The 23337-nt window shown below is 34.1% G+C and overlaps 1 protein-coding gene across 2 annotated transcripts; it reads right to left on the minus strand.

Annotated features, from left to right (window-relative positions):
* Positions 1-191: 191 nt before the first annotated feature.
* LOC144441387 (protein DENND6A-like) lies at positions 192-22500 on the minus strand. 2 transcript variants are annotated; one of them, XM_078130956.1, is made up of 16 exons: positions 22342-22500; positions 20144-20182; positions 18467-18509; positions 16054-16172; positions 15033-15113; positions 12615-12720; positions 11031-11170; positions 10557-10676; positions 10229-10386; positions 9497-9591; positions 7876-7935; positions 7646-7710; positions 7145-7288; positions 6674-6783; positions 5911-6088; positions 192-5025 (listed from the first exon to the last, which is right to left on the minus strand). In XM_078130956.1, the coding sequence occupies exons 1-16, from the start codon at positions 22498-22500 to the stop codon at positions 4903-4905; spliced, it is 1740 nt and encodes a 579-aa protein (XP_077987082.1). In that variant the 3' UTR covers positions 192-4902. The 2 variants fall into 2 exon arrangements, with proteins under 2 accessions (XP_077987082.1, XP_077987090.1); XM_078130964.1 differs by lacking the exon at positions 7876-7935 and having other exon boundaries at positions 22342-22478.
* Between the last annotated feature and the right edge of the window lie 837 nt (positions 22501-23337).

Raw genomic sequence — 23337 nt, forward strand, 5'->3', positions numbered from 1 at the left:
GTCATTTTTCTAGAGTGTTAATTTGCTTTCCTTTAGTTTCATATCCTTTGGGTAATGTTCGTTTTATTTCATTATTGACTGTGTGGTGATTAGAAACAATGCCTACCAAACAATTCATTTTAAAATCTTCCCTTCCCTGACAAGACGACTCATTGAAATTAACACGATACAACAACACATATACAGATAAAAAGACAAATTTATTAATATAAGATAAGTTTTAAAACTCATGATACAAAACACTGACTGAATGGATGGATGACAATGGTTGGAAAACAAAGAAATGAAATAAAAGTAGCACCATAGAAAAACAAACTACTGTACAATGGTATGGTACTGTGTACCAGTGTCATCCAATGTATTACAAGTATTCTGAGTAAGATTTCAAGTCATATGGCTAAATCACTGGGTAAATTAACACTTATATAGCAAGATTACTTGCAAATTGGTGGTTTGTTTGGCTGAATGTACAGTTCTTTGAAATCAAGTCAACCTCAACTGATCCACAATATGTCGACCAATAGAATTCTTCCCTCGTTTGCTACAATTCTATATTTCATGAAGAAATGTCTGAGTGCAGTTGAACAATATGGCTGTGGCTCCACCCCCATCTCAAACACACTGACATGTAGCCTGAAAGATATCCAGGCATTCCTTCTGCTTACATAATGCATTCTCTCACTGAGTGGTTACATAAGCCGACCAATGGCCGGACCTTTCAGACTAACTGACATGCTTTACAATGTATTTTTGCAACAATGTTGCATATCAAACTACAGTATGGGCTCTGATTTGCTCCACCCATACTTCTCCATCAAGTTTTCTCTTCTTGAGCTCTAATCTATACCAAGACACTGCCACAGCAGGGTTGCCACTGCCAGTGATAAGATGGTCATTATGGTTCAGTTCATGATCGTGGTCCGATTTACACTACATTATCTTCACACCTAACATAGTGTAAATCAGAACATGGACATCAGGAACTAGACTATGTTAACATTTGAAGCACATAGCGACATAACCATAATGTTATGCATATCAATGAGAGACTGACATGAAATGTAACACTAAATATGATATATAAACATAATTTGAAATCCAGAATAATGATAATTTGTGGATTCTAATTTTTAGTCCATGTATGCACCAAGTTGATACAGTGGTGCTTGCATATCTAGGGTTTCATACTAGTCAAATAATTGCAACTTGGCAAACAACTTCACCATGTGAGCAGTAATTTATCCAGTGATTTGGTCCTACAGCTAGTCTCGTCTTTCACAGAATAGCTGTAACTATATTACACATTACATTTTGTCTGTCATTTTGAAATACCACACAGTTGGGATAAAATTCAAATTAAACAAACTGTGTGTAATGTTTTCTTGGACTAGAAAATATCTGAAAATCAGATTTCATTTTATTGGAAAACTATCTTCACATAAAAGGAAGAGAAAAAATATACAAAACAGGTATCATTCAAAACAATTGTAAAGAAACCATTACATAATAAAACTGGATATATAGTTGTAATATTTGAGATAAACATTTCTTTTAAGCAGCACTTTATAGTTTGACCTATCGTGGTCAAACAGCAAATTAAATTTTGTTGTAAGACAACAATGCCTGAAACTTTCCTCCTGACAAGACTTCACAAACAAAATATTTTTTTTTATTTTGACATGATTTCATCATTCTTCAAAACCAATTTTCTGAGCCAACAAAATGATGTTATGGCCACTGACCACTTCAATGCTCAATACTTGTGATTTTATCTTAAGCTAGAGGGTCAGAATAGAACAAGTAGACCAACTTATTCTCGTGTGTGCGTATAGTAATGCATTTAGAGGACATGGAGCTGAAGCCATGGAAAAAATGAAATGATTGTTATTTTTATGATGTACCTAGGGAGTACAATTCTATTTCAAATGATGTGCCTAGGGAGTACAATTTTATATCAGGTAACAAGAATTACAATCACTGTGGTCAACATGGACGTATAAGCTTAGCTAATAACAAATTGTAGTATTTGAACAATTTGATTGAAGTGACCTACTGCTGTCAAAAGTTACAGATCTTGAAATGCCCTTCAACTTTGAAATTTCTACGGGATAATCACAACTTGTCTAGAAGTTATCTGGGTTTGATTTTCTCCAATCTCTCTCTTTCTCTCCATCTAGTCAAATGAGTTTATCTAGAAAATCATTCCATTCTACCACTGGCAGTGTTAGATTAATGCTACGATGTACTGGAGTGTTAATATAAATGTGATGTCATTATTGCATTCTCAAGAGACTTTTTTTAATACTTTCAAGACTTGAGTTTGTAGTAAACTGAATGAAGAAACCATTACAACCTCTTGTCAGAATGTGATGGTTTACAACTGACATGTGCTGTTCACCCTTTCCCAAGCAGGAGATTTACCTAGATTTTTGGTAGATTATATTCATTTGGCTAGAAATGGCAAGAAAGTGAAGCCCACAGATAACTTCAAGATTATATGACATGAGTGATGGGAAGATCAAAATGATGCCAAGCTGCCCACAGAATTTAAAGAAAGTTCAGTCAAACTGATCAATAACATAAACAATTCCTGTTTGAAGAAGTGTTGAGAAAACAAGCGACAACTTTGTATAAAGGAACAGATACAACTTCTGAATATGTAAGAAAACGAGATTGTACCCTGATGTATTTACACAGCCTCAACTGTCAAGTCTATGTAAGAACACAGAAAGGTGCATAGGTTTGACTTCGTGTTGTGATTTACAGTTGTACACACACTCCGTCACCAGGATATGTAATCCGACAATAATGTGTATCTAATCATAATTACCTAGGAAATCTGATAAAATTTCATAACATATTCTTTAAAAAATAAATATGAAGCAGTTCCTCATATTTGTAAATAGTTATTAGGCTCCATCAATGAAATACTTTGTTTGCCGTCCTTCAATTTCCCCAAAAACTACCAGGCTGACAGGGACAAAAGCAAACACAGAAGAAAAAAAACACAATACTAGCATGTCATATAAAATTCACTTTTCTGTTGATTTATTTTCTGTTTGTGCCTAAATCTACTAGACTGGTGAACATCATATAAAAATCCATTGGATTGTCTTAAACAACTATTTAGAAATATGTGTTGTTATTCTAAAGATATTTAAACAGTGTTTCCATTTTCAATAGTATGAAATATTTTCGTGGAAATTTTGAGCAAAACGAAACATGTTTGCGTTTTCCCAAATCTACGCACAAACCTACCCGCACGGAGGCAGCAAACAAAGAATTTAATTGCTGGCACCTAATAATAAAAATGTTGTTTTTGTTGTATAAATTGGATTCAAAGTATGGGGCATTGTTAGTAATAGATCGCATAGGATCTGAATCTTCCATTTGTATGTTACTGTTACACTGTTACAAGATCTCATACTTTCAGAAATCTCATACAATGCTCTGAAAGGCATGCCGTATAACCAATGTGTTCAAACAATATATTGCAGTGAAATGTCAGTCAGTTGCAATGGTAGGATCCAAACAAACCTATTCAAAGAAATAAGTTTGCCTTTTGAACCTTGGAACGGTAATCAGACTGTTGGAGTACAGAAGCTGCCAAGGTGGATATGGTCAAGATACAATATTTTAAACTTAGGTACAGGTTTATCTATTCTACAGCCTACTTCAATCATTCATTAGCCAAGTCTATCTTGTCAATCCATTGTATCATTGGTTGCAAGCTTAGCTACCCACAACATACCAATGTAGACTGCTCTAAAGGAGTGGTGGACAACTTTATTCACAAAATCAAAGTTGGCTCATCTGCAGAAGTTGTATGGATTTCTGTTGTCCACATCACATCCACTGCAAGCAAATCATTCTGTCACTTTGGTCGGCCACTGCACCCACCCACAACACATCGAGTTATCTATAAAAATTGGTGGACAACTTTGTTCACAATGTCCATCCATCTGTAGCAATGATGGTTTACTAGGGTGTACCCTCAACACACCAGACAACCCATCCCGAGCAGTGATGGGGAAGGATGTTCAACCACAACATACCAGTCAAGCTATCTGTAGCAGTGATGGGTAAGACCAGTCAACCCAGTAACATCATCCACCCATGACACATCCATGTGGTGCAAGATAGACAATGGATCTGTAACCATGGTCTTCAACATATTCAACAAAAGACAAAGGGCAACCAAACCTTCTCAGATGGAATTCAAGAAGCCGATATCACCCCTTACACTTTGTATACTCAAAGTACTGAAACTACCAGTTTGCATAACTGTGCGTGTGGCAAAAAGTATAGATCTGTTCAGAAAGAATACATCTCCTGGTATTAATGACGCTAAAAAATTGAGGTGACAAATGGCAGTAAAAATGAAAATACACTGATTCACTTGGATTCAATTCAGGTCCATACTTTGATGGGAAATATGTGAAATAATATCATTTAGAACAATGACAACAGATACAACAAGGTTTGATGTTCACAATCTGTTTCTCACATAAAAAGCTCTATCAATATTCATTTTAAAACATAGTATAATATTACATTTTCACAGTGAAGGAAATAAAAATACATTTATTCATTTAAAAATAAACAAATAAAACTGATGGTGTATATGTATTCTAAAATAAACATTCACCATCACACAATGCTGCATGCAGACGGACCATTTCGGTACGGTTTCCATCATAAAGTACTGAGAGACAAACTCAGTACTGTTATCACTGTTTTACTTTGAGAGTGATCACATGAATGATTCTCAATCATCCAAAATTTTTAAACTATCACTCCGGCACAGATATAGAGAGTAAATCCATTCTCACATGGCTCACAGGTTGGTTCATCTGATAAAACCAGACAGGTTGGTTCATCTGATAAAACCATACACCATCATCAATTACTCTTCAATATGGCTTGTAAATCATCCGGTAAAGTAGATATAACATGATCCATGTGGATTTTAAGTTGCTTTATTCGGTCTCCCCTAACTGGAAGTTCATTGGCAGACACGCTTGCCTGTAAGTAATACATAATACAGGAAGTATAATGACAATGTACATAATTCAAATGATCTATATCTCTGCTTTTAATCTCTCATTTATTGGGATACATGGGGAAAGCATGAACAGCTATTCCTGCTGGGCACTACATGTAATAATGTCACTGCATAGAATTGACAGCCTTTATACACTGGCTGTTTTAATGGCTGACATGTGATAGTGTTGAAGCACATGCATTCTAAACCACCTAAAGTGTTATGCTTGCAAGCCGACATCAGTTGTCTGGATCAACGTGGTTTGAAACAATCTGTATCTCTCCTTGCAATCTCTCATTCATTAACACTGTATAGAGTATCATATCAGTTGATTTGAAAACACACACCATTGAAAGTAAAATACAGATCAAATATCCCTTTCTGGTTTACAAGTCCATCATGTTTAACCCTAGTGTTAATGCAGTGCTGGTGCAGACTCTAACCCTTCCAGTCTCTAGACATGCTGGTAAGAGTGTCAGCCTAGTGTTTACACTGAGCTAGCCCTATGCTAAACAAGACAGAAACCAATTGTTGAAGTGTACTATTAGGTGATTTCATTGAATGAATCATCATTTTTGAGGATTTGTCCCAACCACCCCCAACCACCCCCATCCCACCCCATCCACCCAAAAAAAGGCATGATAAAAAGGTATTAAAATGATATATATTATTATGCATGTTCAAAATGGAAGCGCTTCATACATAAGTTCTTATCTACTTTGAATAAAAAAATGGAAGAAGAGATGTTATGTATGGATAACTGAAATAAGTGATTCAAACAGTGGGTAGCAGAGAGGATGATTGACAACAAATTTTGGTTAAGTGTCAACGACAAAAGCAAGAAAAAGTGGCAAGAAATAACTTACCAGTTTATCCCTGAGTCTAAGTATAAGGTCAACGATCTCCACTTCTTGTTTGTCTTTGACCCACTGCATAATATCGGCATCACAAAGTGCTTCTAAATGAAGTAAGGATAACTTCTGATTCACTTCTTGCTGCCTACTTCTCAACCAACAATCAAAATTTGTAGATTTGAAGAACCGCCTACATTTGACAGAAAAAAATGTACAATTCAAGCTACAATTGCAAAGTTTGATGTGAATACATCAGTGCAACAATCTAAGAAACATATTTATAGTTGTTTGCTTCTCCACTTTTTAAAGGCATATGCTGAGTTATATACTATTAAGTATTTCAGTTTTCATGTTATTGGAGATATGTTTTGCTGCATATTTAGATGTACCTTGTCATATCCTACATACTATCACTTGCTATTGGCAGATCTCAAACTTGGTATTTAGGCATTAAACATAGACATTTCAGTGACATAAGTTACATGTGATGAAATCTTGAGAAAACCCCTTCTTTGTCAACAACAGCAAAAGACAATTGTAAATACTACAATGGAGCATAAAAGATATCTGGCGTGACATGACATGACCTGACTGACCTGACCTGACCTGACCTGAAAACAACTGACATGACATGACATGACATGACATGAGTAACACACCAGGAAAATTTCAATGTCAAAGATCTTTGCAATATCATGTAAATACATAGCTGATGATAATAGAAGTAATTTGAACTACGAGATCACTAGAACTGAATACAGGAACTCAATTTTACCTGTACAGACCAATCCAATCACCAGTCAGTCCTGATGTCAGCTGAGGACCAGAATGATCTAGTGTTCTCACAAATTCCTCAGGATCAAATGGCTTTAGCCTTGGTGGATGCTGGGTAGGATGACACAAAGATGTGTACATGGTAAAAAGATTCATAACAAGAATCATTTAAAGATGAATCTAATCTTGATTGGTTTTGATCTTGATCTAGAAATGAACACTATATTCTCCTCCTCTCCTTAACCCCATATCCCCCTGTACCCACTTCTCTCAACCCAATACCACCCTAAATCCATTTCTCCCAACCCCATACCACCGTGTTCGCACTTCTCTCAACCACCTATACCCACTTCTCTCAACTATATATCATTATCACCCTGTATGTTAGGCTGCTCCAGAAGCTGGAAACATACACAAAGAATCAACTACTATATCTTTGAGTAAAAGGAGAGTTAATTGGTGTAAAACTTACCTTCCAAGGGGAGATATTCCTCTGTAAAGGCATTAAACTAGCTACGTATCTCTCTAAAGGAATCATAAAACTCTGTGTGAGTTCAAGCAAATGCCTCCGTAACATGGCATCTTGTACTTCAATTGGCCTCTTATTCTGAATGCCCTGAAATATGAAATATCAATACCAAGGAATGTTAGCAAACATTTTATCTGTAATAGCTGGGACATGGTATATCTTATATTATATAAAAAAGTGGTTTCTGAGGTGTGATTGTTGGTTGAGTCTGTATACATTATACAACCATTGGCAGTGAAGCTGTCTCATGGCATCAGAGAGATGATGATTTGTCAAATTGAGGCTATAATACCCAACTACCATTGCCCACACTTCTGGTCCAAAAACTTTCTCTGAACAGCGCCCCCAGTGGCCAAACTATAAAATCTTTTGTCTTTCTGATACCTGGAATATGGCATATTGTGGCTGCAGACAAGTACAAATGAAATCAAGTTTGTTTCTTACCTTCTGTAACCTCTTCAAAATGGACTTGTCTTTATTCAAAAAAGACTTATACCTTGTATATACACCTGAGATTAGAAAAAAAATCAACAAAATGAATTAACAAAAATTTATTATGGCAGCAAAACAGTAAAACATGATACAAACAAATATTATCTTACACAATAGGAAAATGGTGTTAGTGAGAAGTGCTATAGAAAGGTGAAAGGTGAAATAATGCAATGCAAGCCCACCTGGTTTGGATTCTAGTGTTTTTATATTACTAGATTTCTTTTTCTTCCATGAACTTTTGTCTACAGTGAATAAAACAAATGGGGAAAGAAGTCCATTAGCAAAGTGCACGATGAGATGAGAGAGAGTTACACAAACGTGATATAGATGCAGCACTGAGGTAGTTTTTTTGCAGACTCTTTCAGATATATTATTGAAATCTTTCTACAATTTAGCATAAATGTATTGCAAGATTAGTTTGTTTAAATGCTTTCACAGACTTGCTTGAGCCACCAGCAGTTTCACAGAGAAAGTTTATTCTGATAATAGCAGGGTTTGTTAGATTATCATACTATATATAATACATGTATGTAGCTGACATCAGTGTTAACTTTGTTAGTACAAACAGTGCAAAATGATTGCAACTTTAAAAATTCCTCTCCCCCCCACCTCTACACCACCCCAATAAAAATGTAAACTCCAAGCTATCATACACCACTTGTCATTTCACAATTTGTTTTGACAGAATAAAATGAGAAAAACGTTTTTGAAAAGTACGAAGCATTTTGTTTGAAAAATCACAAAGTTCCATTTCTTGTCATCACTTGTTTATGTTACAATCTGTAATACATTGTCCTCTCAATCAATGAATGATTTATGGAAAGTGTCTTTAGTGATATGAACAATGACTTCTCAGTGAAATGATCTCTTTCTATTTTTTGGGCACCTCACAAACTGGTAAGAAGTCAATATCTCTTTAAAAATATATTGTCTGTGTTCCTTTTCTGAACAACGTATGTTGACTCTGTTATCATCTTGAAATATACACAGTATCTACTTCTATGGCCGTAGATACTGGTATAGTGGTAATGGCACTCTATCATCATGCTATTTAGTTCTATGAATGTGCTAGTAAAATGAGACTACTACATAGTTACATGTACAGAACTCCATAATCTGCGGTGACAAATATTCCACAAGTTTTTGTGCATGTGCCAAAACATTACTAACACTTATTTACTTCATATAACTTACGGAAAAAATACTGACAATGCCGACGACATTTAAGACCGTGTATTAATTCTGGTGCACTCTGGATCACTTACTTTCCACAAAAATGTGATTAGTTAGACTTACAGATGATTTGAATTATTACATACACAGAAAAATGTTAAATCAAAAGACGCAACGTTACAAATACATATGACATAACAAGAAACTTATCATTGACCCCGACAACAATTTTTTTTCAAAAGAGTATTATTGACTTCATTCATCCAATCAAATAAGTACAGTTTCATAATGGTATATTTCTGTAAATGGCACATTTGTCTGACATCAAATAATAGTATTCCCTGTACTGGTACCAAAGCTTGAAACAAATGGGGTGTCTTTGTTTCTGTAGTGCTAAATTTTGTTGTTATCTAAGAGCAAAACGTTGCATTCATATTGTCGGTACTGTACAGTGTCATAGCTTGTGTCATAGGATGGCACTGTTTACATATATACCATAACACAGACAGCAGTCTATTCCTCATACAAACACTATGTACACAGGTCAGTGGTTTTCAATCACCAACACCGTTACTAGTATTTCTGTTGTAGATACACACATCACAAAATGCAATGTGAGAAGAGACTTACCAACTGGACCCATGTCACCTATCCTAATGATATGTGGCCAGTGTTGAAGTGTCTTGGCAAAGAATGGATTGGTAACTCCAAGTACAACTGAAGGCCTGATAACGGAAAACATAAAATATAATGAAACATTCATTTCACCATGAATTGTACATGTACAATGTCTACACATGAATTCAAAATAGATAAATGGAATACAGTCTAATATTTCATATCCAAGAGAAGAGAGACTGGAAACAGTATATATCATAAGCATTTTAATTTCCACAATATTCTTTTTACAGTCAACTTAGCTGTATAAATGGGGATTTGATAGGACAGAGGTTGCTATATGAAGGATTTAATAGTGTGCACTGGCGGAGGCTGCAATGGACTGTATGCTGCCGAAGGAGTTGAGGACAATATCTACATCATTGTGCCAATATTGGTCTACTATATTCCTAACTGAGTGCATATGCCAAGGGTAATAATTGAACAGTAATGTGATCACTATATTCTTAGTGGAAGGTGTTTTAAAAATATGTACCATTGGTGTATTACATTAGTTAGATGCAAATGATATATTAATACAAGTCAATCATACCTTATTTAGTACTAGTCAAGTCTTTCAATATTTTGTCAAAAAAACAAAACTCTGGTAATACAGAGATGTACACTTATGATACGGTTGGTTGACAATTAGCTGCAAATGATAGTATCACTATCTATACTTTATAAACGTAGTTTAGTACTTACGGTGCTTGTGTTCTTGTAGTATACTCTTTAAATTCACTGTCATGTATTGTAAAGTAAGGTCTGTAATCCGATGTGTACTTTAATGGTGACAACATACTGACCAGTGCCTGCACTGTGTCTGAACAGATCGTAGGTGAGGGCGCCATGACGACAATAGGCTGTAATATACAGTAAAGATGCGATTATCAGAACAGGACCAAAGATGAATGTCAATATGTTAACATTTTGCAAAACAACAAAATCATGTGCCAATTCATACTGCATATCAAAATGTCCACATACTGACAAATGTCAAAGAAACTCCAGATATGATCTCTCAAATTCTTACTTCATTTGTGATGACAAGCTCCCATAGAAGCTGTATATGAGGTAAAACTGGCTGGAACCATCTGAATACTTCTACTTCATTGACTGATGGAATGATGATAGGGGGCGCACTACCAGGTGACTGAAAATGAAATGAAACAGAGAAATTTGGTCATTATACAAACAACGATGATAGAGGGCACACTACCAGGTGAATGAAATGGCATAATGGCATAATATTGAAATGAAAATTCAGGCAGATGTCTTTGATGACATCTTTTGCACAACTTGAACAGTAAATAGTGCCATATGAAAACTAATAAACATGAGAAAACAACCATATATGAAAGAATATCAGCTTAACCTCTTACTATGCCAACGCCCACCCCATCCCCCCCCCCCATCCCCACCCCACCCCACCCCACCCTCAACCCACCCCATTATAAGTGTAAGTGCCATAACAGAAGAATATATTATACATCACTGCAGGACTCACCAATAGTGCTTTTTTAGGCTGTGATTGAGATGACTTTTCTTGTTTAGCGGGTATCCTAACCTGAAGTACAACACCCATTGTTGGTAAATGTAATGTTTCCCCTGGTGTTGGTGCTGGCCACTGATCGATGTCATGACAAGCTACAGTGGAGAAAACACATCACAAACATTCCATTGACTGACACTGGTGGAAGAGACACAAATACATGTAGCAAACAACATTTCAAAAAGATGTGTTGAGATAAACCTAGGATAATAACATTACATGCCTTCAAGGAAGAATCTTAAAATATACTTATTCATGAAAAGCTTTCAGTATATAGCTGTACAGTGTCTCTGAACTCTACTTCCTATTGGATCATACAGATGCTCTATAAATTTTATGATTGATTGACTGATTGATTGATTGGTTGGTTAGTTGGTTGGTTGGTTGGTTGGTTGGTTGGTTGGTTGGTTGGTTGGTTGATTGGTTGGTTGGTTTTAAGATTGATTGATTGATTGATTGATTGATTGATTGACTGATTGATTGATTGATTGATTGATTGATTGATTGATTGATTGATTGATTGATATTCAAGAAAAATTACATTTTTGAATTGATAATGAAAAAAACGCTTTAGGTAATTACACCATGGCACTTCAGCAAATCTGACACATCTAATTCGTTGTACAAGTACACATTAATAGTTGAGTATCCAATTTCTTGGAATTCACATTTTGTATTTGAACTGCTCATAATTTTCCTTCTTGTATGTGCAGCATAGAGATGAGCCAATATTCAAACTGTAACTAAGTATGTGAGTCATCTACTATTTTCACCCTGTCAATCATTTATACTTGAATTACGAATTACATAATTCAATTCATATTATGTATTCAGTAAGTGTACTTGCAATTATACGGTAGTTTCACTCGTTATCCCTCACAATAAATTTACACTGTCACATTGCCATGACAATGAAGACATATTACAGTATACAGCAGTGCAGTTTGCCATTCACTACGGCATCAATCAACCCATCCCTTGCTATCATAAATCACACTATCATCAACTCTCACTACAGCAAAGCTTATGTACTTAGTATTCTATTCAGAGGGACTGTCAAATACCCCTATATGTAAGCTAGTTATCTGAGAATATGGTATTACCAGTACTTATATTAGCATATAATGAATTTTTGTAACAAAGTATTCAAAAAAATCAAATACAGAAATAGGAGATTGTCTTGAACATGTACAAATACTATTCATGTTTACATATTTATTTAAGATCGGGTTGACTGATGGGCATCTAATTTTTTCAGCTTTTGTTTCCATTACTGCAAATGTTTCTTTCTGATTTTTCTGACACTGAGATCTGATTACATAAATAGTGACTTATTGAATGAATGGTCATTATAATCAAAGAGAACAAGAAATGTTATAACATGTAATTCCAAACACAGTGAAATAATGCAAATAATATAGTGTCAGGTATTCAAATAAAATAACACAATCTGTGTGAACAATGGAGGAAAACAAAAAACCCATCAATCTTCCCCAACAACTCATCACTGAGTCATTCCCATAGTGAAACTCTACTTACCAGCTTCAAGACACGGTTCACCATTGTCAAAGTACTCTGGTGCAATAATTTCAACCAACTGAGCAAATAACTTGATGTATGGCACCTTGGTTATCAACACTACAGACTGAAGATAACAAGAAATGAAAAGAGAAAGTCCATTAGTAATTATCAGATCTGTGTGTGACTTCTATCTTCTATACAGACTGTGTGAGTCAGCATGACACATACATCTATATAATTCATCACTGTGACTTTGCCCAGTAGACAACTGATTATCTTCTGGAAAGAAAATATCTGAAATATTTCCCAACTTCACTGCAAACATTCAAGTGTAATATGAATGAGAAGGTATTATAGGTTTGACTCTTTTCAATATGGAGTTTATAAATCTCATAATTTGACTACCAGAATACACTTCACTGTACGTTTACAAGGGACTGCATTTGTTCACCCAGGTATGTATAGTACTAAATATTCAGACTATGTTTACCATCTTTGAAACAATACGTTGGTCATAATTTTGAAATCCTTTCTATAAACAATGTCGAGATCAACTAACAACAAAATTAGTAACTCATACATTGACAATCCTACTATTCCATGCAATATGATAAATAGTAAAATATATACTAGTTTAGGCAGTTACTAGTTTTACTAGTTTTAGACCCTACACTATGGTTTAGGTAGAATGTTCTGCTGGGACAAATTTCACCGCAAATCAAATGTTCTTAAAATTTCTCCAAACACTGACATTATGGAAGCTTGCTTCTCATCCTTTGGAAATATTAAAAGAAATCACAGAGTCCACTGTCTTGTTTTCAAGGAGATCAAAAGATTTTCCAGCAGAGTTACCAGGTATACTGTACTTGACCGTCTTTAACCCCTAGCTGGGTGACACAAGACAGAGCAAACCCTAGGGTATGGGTTTATACACAGGCAACCATTAATTTATCCTAATTTATGCTAATTTATTCTTTCTTAGTAGTATTCGGCGGCCATATTGGATTCTAAAATGACTAAATTTTGATTACATTTTGACTTCTCTCTTTCAAAACTTTGCATAGTAACTCCTGATCTTTTTCTTGATTTCAACTAAGAATGTGTTGAAGTTTTTTGAACAAAGTAGCAGCAAAAGTTTAAACATTTTATTTCCGAGGCACATTTCACTTTAATATATACTATAATTATTTTGTAAGTGGGAATATAAAATTATCACAAAATGAAATCCTGGTGACAAGTAGGAAGATAAAACACATACATATCATGAGATAAAACACATATATACAGATCTCTTACGTCAATCTATTTACAATTTATTTTGGTACACTACAAATACTGATCTTGTTGGCAAAAATATTTTGATTCTTTCATATTGACAGTTTACACGTACACTGTACAGTGGTTAATGATGCATTTAATTTTCTCTGGATACAGAATACATGTGTAGTTACTCTATATTTGTGATGTCAACGACTGCTTTACTCTCAGGAAATATTTCAGTACACATATGTTTTACATCATATGTGAATGTTTAGGGAACAATAGTCTTCCAGTGCTAATTAAGTAATTCTCAGGATGTCTTTGAGCACACACAAGTTATCCTTTTATTCAACCTACATACATGAACACCAAGGTTTGGAGTTCTGATAGCCACTATGCATTTACAGATTACTTCAAAGAAATATTGTCATGTTAACACATATAATATTACTTCACCAAGTTAAAATTTGGGGTATCACACATTCACAAGTTCATTCAAAAATATATATTGGTATGCATCTATAATTCCACCAAATTGAGGTTTTTAGAATCAACAGCTATTCACATTCAAACTATGGAAGGTTTTTGATATGAAACTAGACTCTCAGTCCCACCACAGACTCTACAATCTATGGTCCAACTACAGTGATGTCAGTTTGTATGGAGGAACTTAATGAACCACACCTTCAGCATCATAAAGTTACTGTAAAATGATATTTTGACGTACTCATTTCTAATATTGCAGAATGATATACAAAGCCTGCTTTACAGTGTGTGGGAGTTCTTCCATATGGTCTTTACACCCCAAGGTTTATCACACCCTGTACGTAAGTCAGCCTTGGTTTACATACACCACATATCGGTAATAACAAACAAACATACTGTCCAGTATATTAATTTCACTTTATAGACTATTGTATTTTTGCATTGCGTGAGCCGAAATATTTACCGGATAGTCAGCAATGAAAAATAGGTTTTTCATTCTATCACAGTAATAAACCATCTCACTTTTATGGCTATGTACGACATACGGTCTTTGTTGATCATAAATAAAGACCTTGATGGTAATAAAATGTTCACAGTGTAAAATGCTTACATGGTCTATTCAATTAAGTTAGCCATAAAAATTCTTTTCACAAAATCAAAATCCGAAAATTAAATTTACGGATGACCCACCTTTTGAAAATATCCTCGCCTTGACGTTTTGTCCCTTACTTGTCGAAAATAAACAAAACCATGATAATATGCATTTTCACCCTGGAAGAAATTCCAAAACCAGTACAACCGTTAACTCTACAACTACATGTACCATTGTATGTGTAATTAGAACAACGCCTTCTTAATATTTACCACTTGAGGCAAAATGGCTTAAAAAATATTTCCATTTAAAAAAGTTACACATTTTTAACTCTGTGACACATTGAGTCTGAGGAAAAAATGACTTGTATTTGAACTTTATATCAAAACTGTTTACGTGATAACTTCTGAAAATTTGTAGGTACTTGTAATCAACATGTATGTGTATAAAATTGTGCAACATTTATCTTCAAATTGTCTGGAAAATTGAAGGCAAGAACAAAATGTGTACTTTTTTTATTAAACATGTACAACATTTTACTTCAAATTTTCTGTAAAAGTGTACGCATTTCTCAAATAACATGTTTATTCATTCATGCACAACAATATTATTCATTATAGCACTGACATCCATTTCTACTTTCACTGTTCACGTAAGAACATTCCTACATTCACATACTGAACAGTGATCAGTTAAATTTTCAGATTCCTTTAGTAAATGCCAAAACTAATATTTAGAAATCCTGACATCAAAACTGAATGTTGTCTGTAATTCAAATACACAAATATTCCAAATCTGAGACCTAACTTTTTATTATTAGTACACAGCAAACTGACATCATTTATTATTCTTGTATTTCAAATATCATACTCATAACAGATATTTTCCCTTCACTGCTCACATCACCTCCAAGCTGTGACAAGCAGACTGAGTTTCATCATTTCATGCATTGTACTCACACGTGATAATAAACAATTACCAGACTTGCTAATTACCAAATATATTGTCAGTTTACTTCTACATTTACAACTGGGTTATCTTTTCATCTGATCACAGTAAAATTCACCTTTATATAATCTACTTTGAATTGAAAGGAGAACTAATCCTTTATTTATTTACCTGTAGCATTATTGGTCTTCTTTCATAGGCATTTCTGGTACTGAGAGTTGCTGATTTTCTATTAACAGCTGACATATGCTGTCTGATACGGAAGTTAAACTGTGTGTCACCCATACACCCTGAAATGTACAATGTTGATATTACAATGAAAAAAACAGTTATGTATTTTGACATTTTTAATAACTAAAAATCAAAAAAAAAATGTTTATTATTAATCTCTAAGTCAAATCAAAACTAATTATCAGACTAAGAGACTTTCATTTATAAAACCAGAAATTTGTGTGGGATATCTTTTTATTTTGCACACAGGTGTCATATTTTTTTTAAGTAAACATGGCTAACAATAGAAATACAGGCAGCCAGTATTTCATGTCAACATGTTATTTTTTCACAAATCTTGTTTGAATAAGAACACACCTAACATTGCGAGAATGAATGTTCATAGACTCTAGGTTCATACTTAGTAATGAAAATTCGACTCACACAGTCAAACAAATTTTTGTAATCAAGTCCTAAATTTTTGCTTGCGAGACACATGACAATAGTCAATCATAGTAAACCTCTGACAATGCTGATGAGATGTCAGTGACAATTTGAGATTTGCTTCCAAGAAATTTTTTGACTATGAGTAGAAATTTTCATACTAAAAATGTCTAACATTATCCACTAACACTAAGACTCAATCAATCTGAATTCATCGTACTTCTCTTATTACATTTCATTAAATTTCAAGGATAACCAACAAAACAGGAACAGGTCTCATTTACGTGTTCTATATCAGTTAATATCAAAAGGTTTCTAACATCGCCAGTCATCTTTGATAATGTGGTCTTTATTTCATGTTTGTATTATACAGCACTGTACAGTTAGTAGTCTTTTATGGTAGTTTTATGGTAATATTTTTTTATGGTACCTGCACTCTAGATTTCCTTTTGACAGTCAAGTTCATTACCACAGTACCACCCAATTAGTAAATATACAGCAAAATAAATGTTTCAAATTACATCTTTATGACTATTTAACCAACAAAAACAAGTCCAACTTACATTCTTTATAGTTGTCATTGATATTAAAAGATAAGTGATCTTTACTGTATCTGTCTTTATTATCTAGTTAGTACGGGATTTGTTTATGACTGTTAAGTTAGTTTTACATTTAATAGTAATATTTTTATGGTACCGGCACTCTCAATTATGTTTTTCTGTTAAATGAATGCAGTCAAGTTTATTACTACATTTTACGACTTTGTACTACCCAGTTAGTAAATATAATGCCACACATAAGTTTGCACCATTTAAAATTATGACTATCAGTGTCATTACAAACAATATGGCTTTTCTGTTCTAAAGTTTTAGTTTTTGTATCTATGATAGTATATGACAAACCATCTGCTGTTAATTTTATACTTAAAGTTTACTTTGAAAGCTTGCAATATTTTCATATTTACATTAATTTATGGCAACATATGACAACCCTAATGTAAATATTAATGGCATTGCCTCTCAAAGGAAATCATACCATCAAAGTTTTAGGTTTTAGTTCCACAGATAAAACTAGGTGGTTAATTTACAACAGATTGCAATCTCACAGAACCCTGTGATTGGTCCACAACAAGTCACATGAGATGAACTAAATCAGCATATCATTTGCATACATGAAGTTCCCTGTATTAATGATTGATTTCACAGTACACTAGGTAGTTCTTAGACTACATGGTAATTAGTGTGGGCTGATGAAATATACCAAACGATGACAGTCGCGGAAGACAAACTTCACAAAAAACACCAACATTTTGTTCAAAAGGAGACAACTACATCAACCAGTGTAATTCTCATTGCTGAGAAAAATGTAGAACATAATTAACAAATGTGAAGAGTATATTTTCAACTTTTAAAGTTTATACTGATGATGTCACAAAAGACTATGTCTATTTATTCATATATCTATTTACTCACTGACTTTTTTATCAAGTACTTTTTACAATTCTAAGAAAATTCCTAAAGGTCCACACATGTTGCACAAAGCCAACAAAATACAAACTACAACTGAACTGCAAAATAATGGATAAATACATCGTGCCATAGCATAGCTCGATTTGGGTTTTACGTGTCAAATATTGATTCCCAACTCATGACTGTGAGAAAATAGCAACTTGAACAAACAAGCAAACAAACATTGCCTTACAATAGTAATATTTGGTACTGACGCATGTAAACTTCAAAGTACAATATAATACAATACTTGTATTTTAATACACAATGTAACAATGGAGGTTATGGAATGAGGTAATTCATATATACCAAAGGATGTTAGGGAATAGGGTAATCAGAATGCAAAGCTATTGAGCCATGTAGTAAGATTACCAACCACATCAAATTACACATACAGCATACAGATGAATTCATCGTCTCACCTGAATTGGAATCAGGAAATGACAGGTAACATATATTCATTTTCTGAAAGGAGAAAAAAGAGAAATACTAATGTGTCAAAATAAATATTTACTTCTTGTTGTTGTTGTTGTTGTTGTTGTTGTTGTTGTTGTTGTTGTTGTTGTTGTTGTTGTAAGCAGTCACTATTTTTCTGGAGGGAAATTAACATATATGAATACTACTATCATAAAATTATGTACAGCATAGCACATCCACAAATAGACAAACACATACAAATGAACATAGAGATACATTTATTTATGGTACATTTACCGAACTGCCCTTTTGGGATAGATAAAGTTACCCTATTGAATTGAATGCTTCTTATCATTGGTACATAACATTCAAAACTCTATAGTATAGACAACTTTATAGATTTTTTTTCAAATTCTACAAGATTGTTTAATTTTCGAAGACATGCACCATTATTTTCAACAATTATTATAATTTTTCTGAGATGTGTACAACTTTCCAAACATTCCCCACAAAAGCCTGGAATCCATGTGGATTGGTATTTTAGATTTTTGCTTTTGGAAAGGAAAATCTAAAATCCTAATTTTTCAAAGCAAAATCTAACATCCTAATTTTCCAAAGCAAAATCTAAAATCACAATTCGCATGGATTTTAGGTAGGCTATCCCCACAGTGACTTTTCACCACTACATGAATCACTAGAATTACACTACTTTCACTGGTGTGTGACAAACGTCCTTCATCCTATCAGCTGTCTCATGGAAATATGTCTGTGAGGGACAGGGACACAGGTGTTAACTTGACACCAAGGTCTGGATTTAAAAATAGACCCAGCAAGTCTCTATTAAAATAAGTCTCAATGATTTTTGTTGAGGTTTTGAAATGCTAGTAACAGTGAAAGGGAGCAATCTGGTAATATTGTACACATTTCTATATCTTGTTTTAATGTCAAGGGAACCATGGTAACAAAAACAGGGGAGATTCAGGTAGATTTGACCAAACCGTACATGTAAAATGGAAAATACAAAAGAAATACTCATTGAATATCACTATTTCTAGATATACTCTGTCCCCACCTGAATCGATGTAAAAACAATTCAAACTGAAAATATTTTATTCAATCAGTTCAAAACCAGTTTCTATCCCAAAGAGAAAACTGAGCAAAGATATGAATTGATTCACTTTTGATTTGTATGGTTTACTTTGAATAATTTTCATTATTTTGAAACTACCCCGAGGTGGTCACAAACTGATTAAATTAAACTGATTCAATTAAATTGGTTCAAAATGGTTTCAGTGCATGTGGTGACAGGAGACTCAACTTCAATTTGATTTCAAACTGATTAATAATTCCACATGGGAAAGGGCCTAATGTCTCTAATCATCTCTAATATTTGTTTTACCACCATTCAGCAGTGACAACCTACAGTACACAATATCATGGCTGATACAAATGACTTCTACTGACATAGATAAAAAAAAAGTTTAAATACAAATTTGTATAGTGCCAAAATCTAAAAAACTAATTGTTCAGAAGCACTTCACACAAAAAAAATCAAAGTCTGTCTTTGAAAATGCACAAACCAAAATTATACATACACATTCTCTATGCACAAGGTACACAAGCCTAGTTCTCACAAGCCTGGTGGTGACATTACCATAACTTTATAAAAGTATCAAACTCACCTCTTTTTCAGAAAGCTTAACATGTCCTGGATAAATAACCTGCAAAAACAAAACAAAAAAAATCAACGGGTGAGAATTCATCAACAGTTTAGTAATAAAATCTACAACTTCTTCTTGAATTCAAAACCCTTCTTATATCAGTATCCTGAGGCAGAACTAGTAGCACTCTGATAACAACCAACAAATCATCGACAATTGATAACAGTAATACAATGACATACAATCTCCCAGCATTTATCACTGACTCATATCCAGTTTTACTAATTAGACCCTGAATAGACATTTACTACTTGACATTTCAGAAAATTCCTCATTAACTTCATATCATATTGGTCACATTTTTGGAATATTTCATTTCATTTCATCGGAAAGTCATTTCAGCAGAGACTAACCCACTATATTCAGCTTTAAAAACTAAAAAGCATTTTGCTTCCATTTATTTTGAAGGGATTGGATATTGGATTCCATCCTTAAAGCAATTAATTGACTGTGAACACAGACATTTCAAAGTAATATGAGAAACTCAAACATTGCATGCATCAATTATGTACGGTAAGTTAATATACTTAATATAAGAAAATAGGTACATGTACAAATGTACATTCTAAAATTTCCACTTCACTGAACATTTTAATGCAGTCGTAACTTGATATCACAGACGTTTAAGTGGACAAAACATCAAATTTCAAAATTATATTTTGATATTTTCCATACGTGATTCATCTACTTTATTCAAGTTAGACAAATATCATATTTTACTCATCAGAAAACATTTTTATCATATCACACTGATGACATGGCTGCTTAAAATAATGTAAGTAGTAGTAGTAGTAGTTGTTGTTGTTGTTGTTGTTGTTGTTGTTGTTGTTGTTGTTGTTTTGAAATTGACAGCATTTTGATTCTTTGTAATCACAGTATATGGCTTTATAGTATAAATAGAATTCATATTCCAATTTTTTTTTTTTTTTTTTTTTTTTGGGGGGGGGGGGGTTAGAACATGAATTTGGTTATGAAACAACCTTTCTAATCAGAGATCTCTGAGATGTAATATGTACATGTAACTATATATATAATTATATAATAATAATATATAACAATTTAGTATATTGCTTCAAAGAATGACACAAAACAAACGTAAGGCTACGATATTTTCAACAAAAACAAGAGAAACACTTGACTTATCGATTTGAGTATGTTTATACAACAATGTTTTGGGCATAAAATGTCAAGTAGAAGTAGTCATGTTAATCTATGCTACATACTATGAGACTTTTTACTATTGTATCATGTTAGACTAACAATTGTTGATTACACATTATCTAATTAATTCCATGTGTAAAGTTTGACACCTGGTTGTAAAGTCACTTCTACCTGAAAAAAAATATTATTATTGACAGGAACTTGATATCGTTGTCATACCATGGGGGCATATTACATGTGTATACACCATGTGACATTCACCCTGTCTGTCTGTCACTTTGTTGACTGTATGTACTAGTGAAAAGTGACCTTGAGCAAAATACCATATTACATTTGAAGATTCAAAGGTCAAATAACAATTACTTTATCAAAACAACTATCGGGATAAACAATGAGCAAATTGTCCAAATTTGTCCTTTCATGGCGAAGACGGTATATAATGCTGATTTGTTCGCGTACTTTTATGTTATACCATGGATGTAGTACGGTTATATTGTGTGCATCTATCAACTTCAAGGATTCGTGGTCGAATTACAATTTTTACATCGACAGCTGTTAGAATCTGTCAATATCACACGGCTTATCAAATTAGATTATGTATTTGTGTATAAAATACGTATTCCTTCCTCTTTTCAAATATTTCAACAAAACAAACGGTATGATATCTGGGAGAATGAGCTGATAGCAGTGTGCCGGCCGGTCATTTGACAGCAATGATAAGCCGTGGCCTTTTCGTTTCATCACAAAGAATTTCCGCTCGGCTCACTATCAACAGAAATGGACTCGCTCTAAACATTAATTCAGGACCGCAACTAAAGTGGTGGGAAGTTAAAAACTACATCGTACTTGGACACGATCATGAGATGTCCATTTACCAGGAGGAGACCGTCAACAACAAAAGAAATCTCGACTCGAGTACGTGTCAACTTGAAATCGTGGTTGACGGAGGATGGGGAGTCTGTTCCGGTGGGAAAGAGACATACGGTACAAGTAATTACCTCCATAGCTTGTCCCAACTCCAAATCAAAGGTAACGACACACACACAGTGTAACCAGTTCGAAAACCTATCCCATGGTAAAATTGTTGGTGAGCTGTCGTCATTTTCAAACGATCTTGACGAGAGAGGTGGATGGTCTCGATCCACCGCCGACGCCATCTTTTCTCTCAATAAACAGGAAATAGGACGCCCTCTTTCCACTGACAGGGAAACCGGGGAACCCCCTGCATGCACGGGAGTATCAGCGAAGAGACCGAGATGTGATATGTGTGAAGACTGTACATGTTATTCATCAGAATGTTTTTCCTTTTCTCTTTTTTTAAAAGATACATATACATTCTATTTTTCTTCCCTCCGGGATGTGGTCTCTTAAACTAAACCATGTAAATCGTAACGATGCCGTAAAGACTCTTGATTGCTGCGTTTGAAAACGAAATGCCTCTGACCCATCTCGCTGCAAAAACAAGGATGACCATGTTTCAGAATCGATTAAAAAAAACACCGACCCCACACGGCCGAAGACACTCTCGAGTTCCAAATTCTCAGTCGCTTTTTCGATCAATTCTCATGACTTTATTGATATCCAACACATTGAATACCTATGAACTGATAGTATCAAAGAGCACAAGTTGGCCCAGCTTAGAGTGACTCTTTGTAACCCACTTTCTGGCATTTATCATGTTATTGCCCTGTTGAGGTTGAACGCTTGTAATGCCTTTATCAATGTTTAAGAGAATACACCATCACAAGTATATTACTAGTATATAAAGATAAACACATATATCAATATTTCGAAGGAACTAGGTAAGAAAGACTGGTGTGTCTTTCTTGGAAACGCTATTAACGGAAAATTGGACAAAATAAAATTTCAAACTAGTTCTAGACAAGCTGACTTTGTCTATATATATCTCTAGCCAGTAGTCAAAACTATATAACCATGTTGATGTAAAGGGTCATAGTGTTGGATGGTAGAAAGTGCTATATATAGTTCCATAC

The sequence above is a fragment of the Glandiceps talaboti genome, chromosome 1 (assembly GCF_964340395.1).
Source record: "Glandiceps talaboti chromosome 1, keGlaTala1.1, whole genome shotgun sequence".
Classification (NCBI taxonomy): domain Eukaryota; kingdom Metazoa; phylum Hemichordata; class Enteropneusta; family Spengelidae; genus Glandiceps; species Glandiceps talaboti.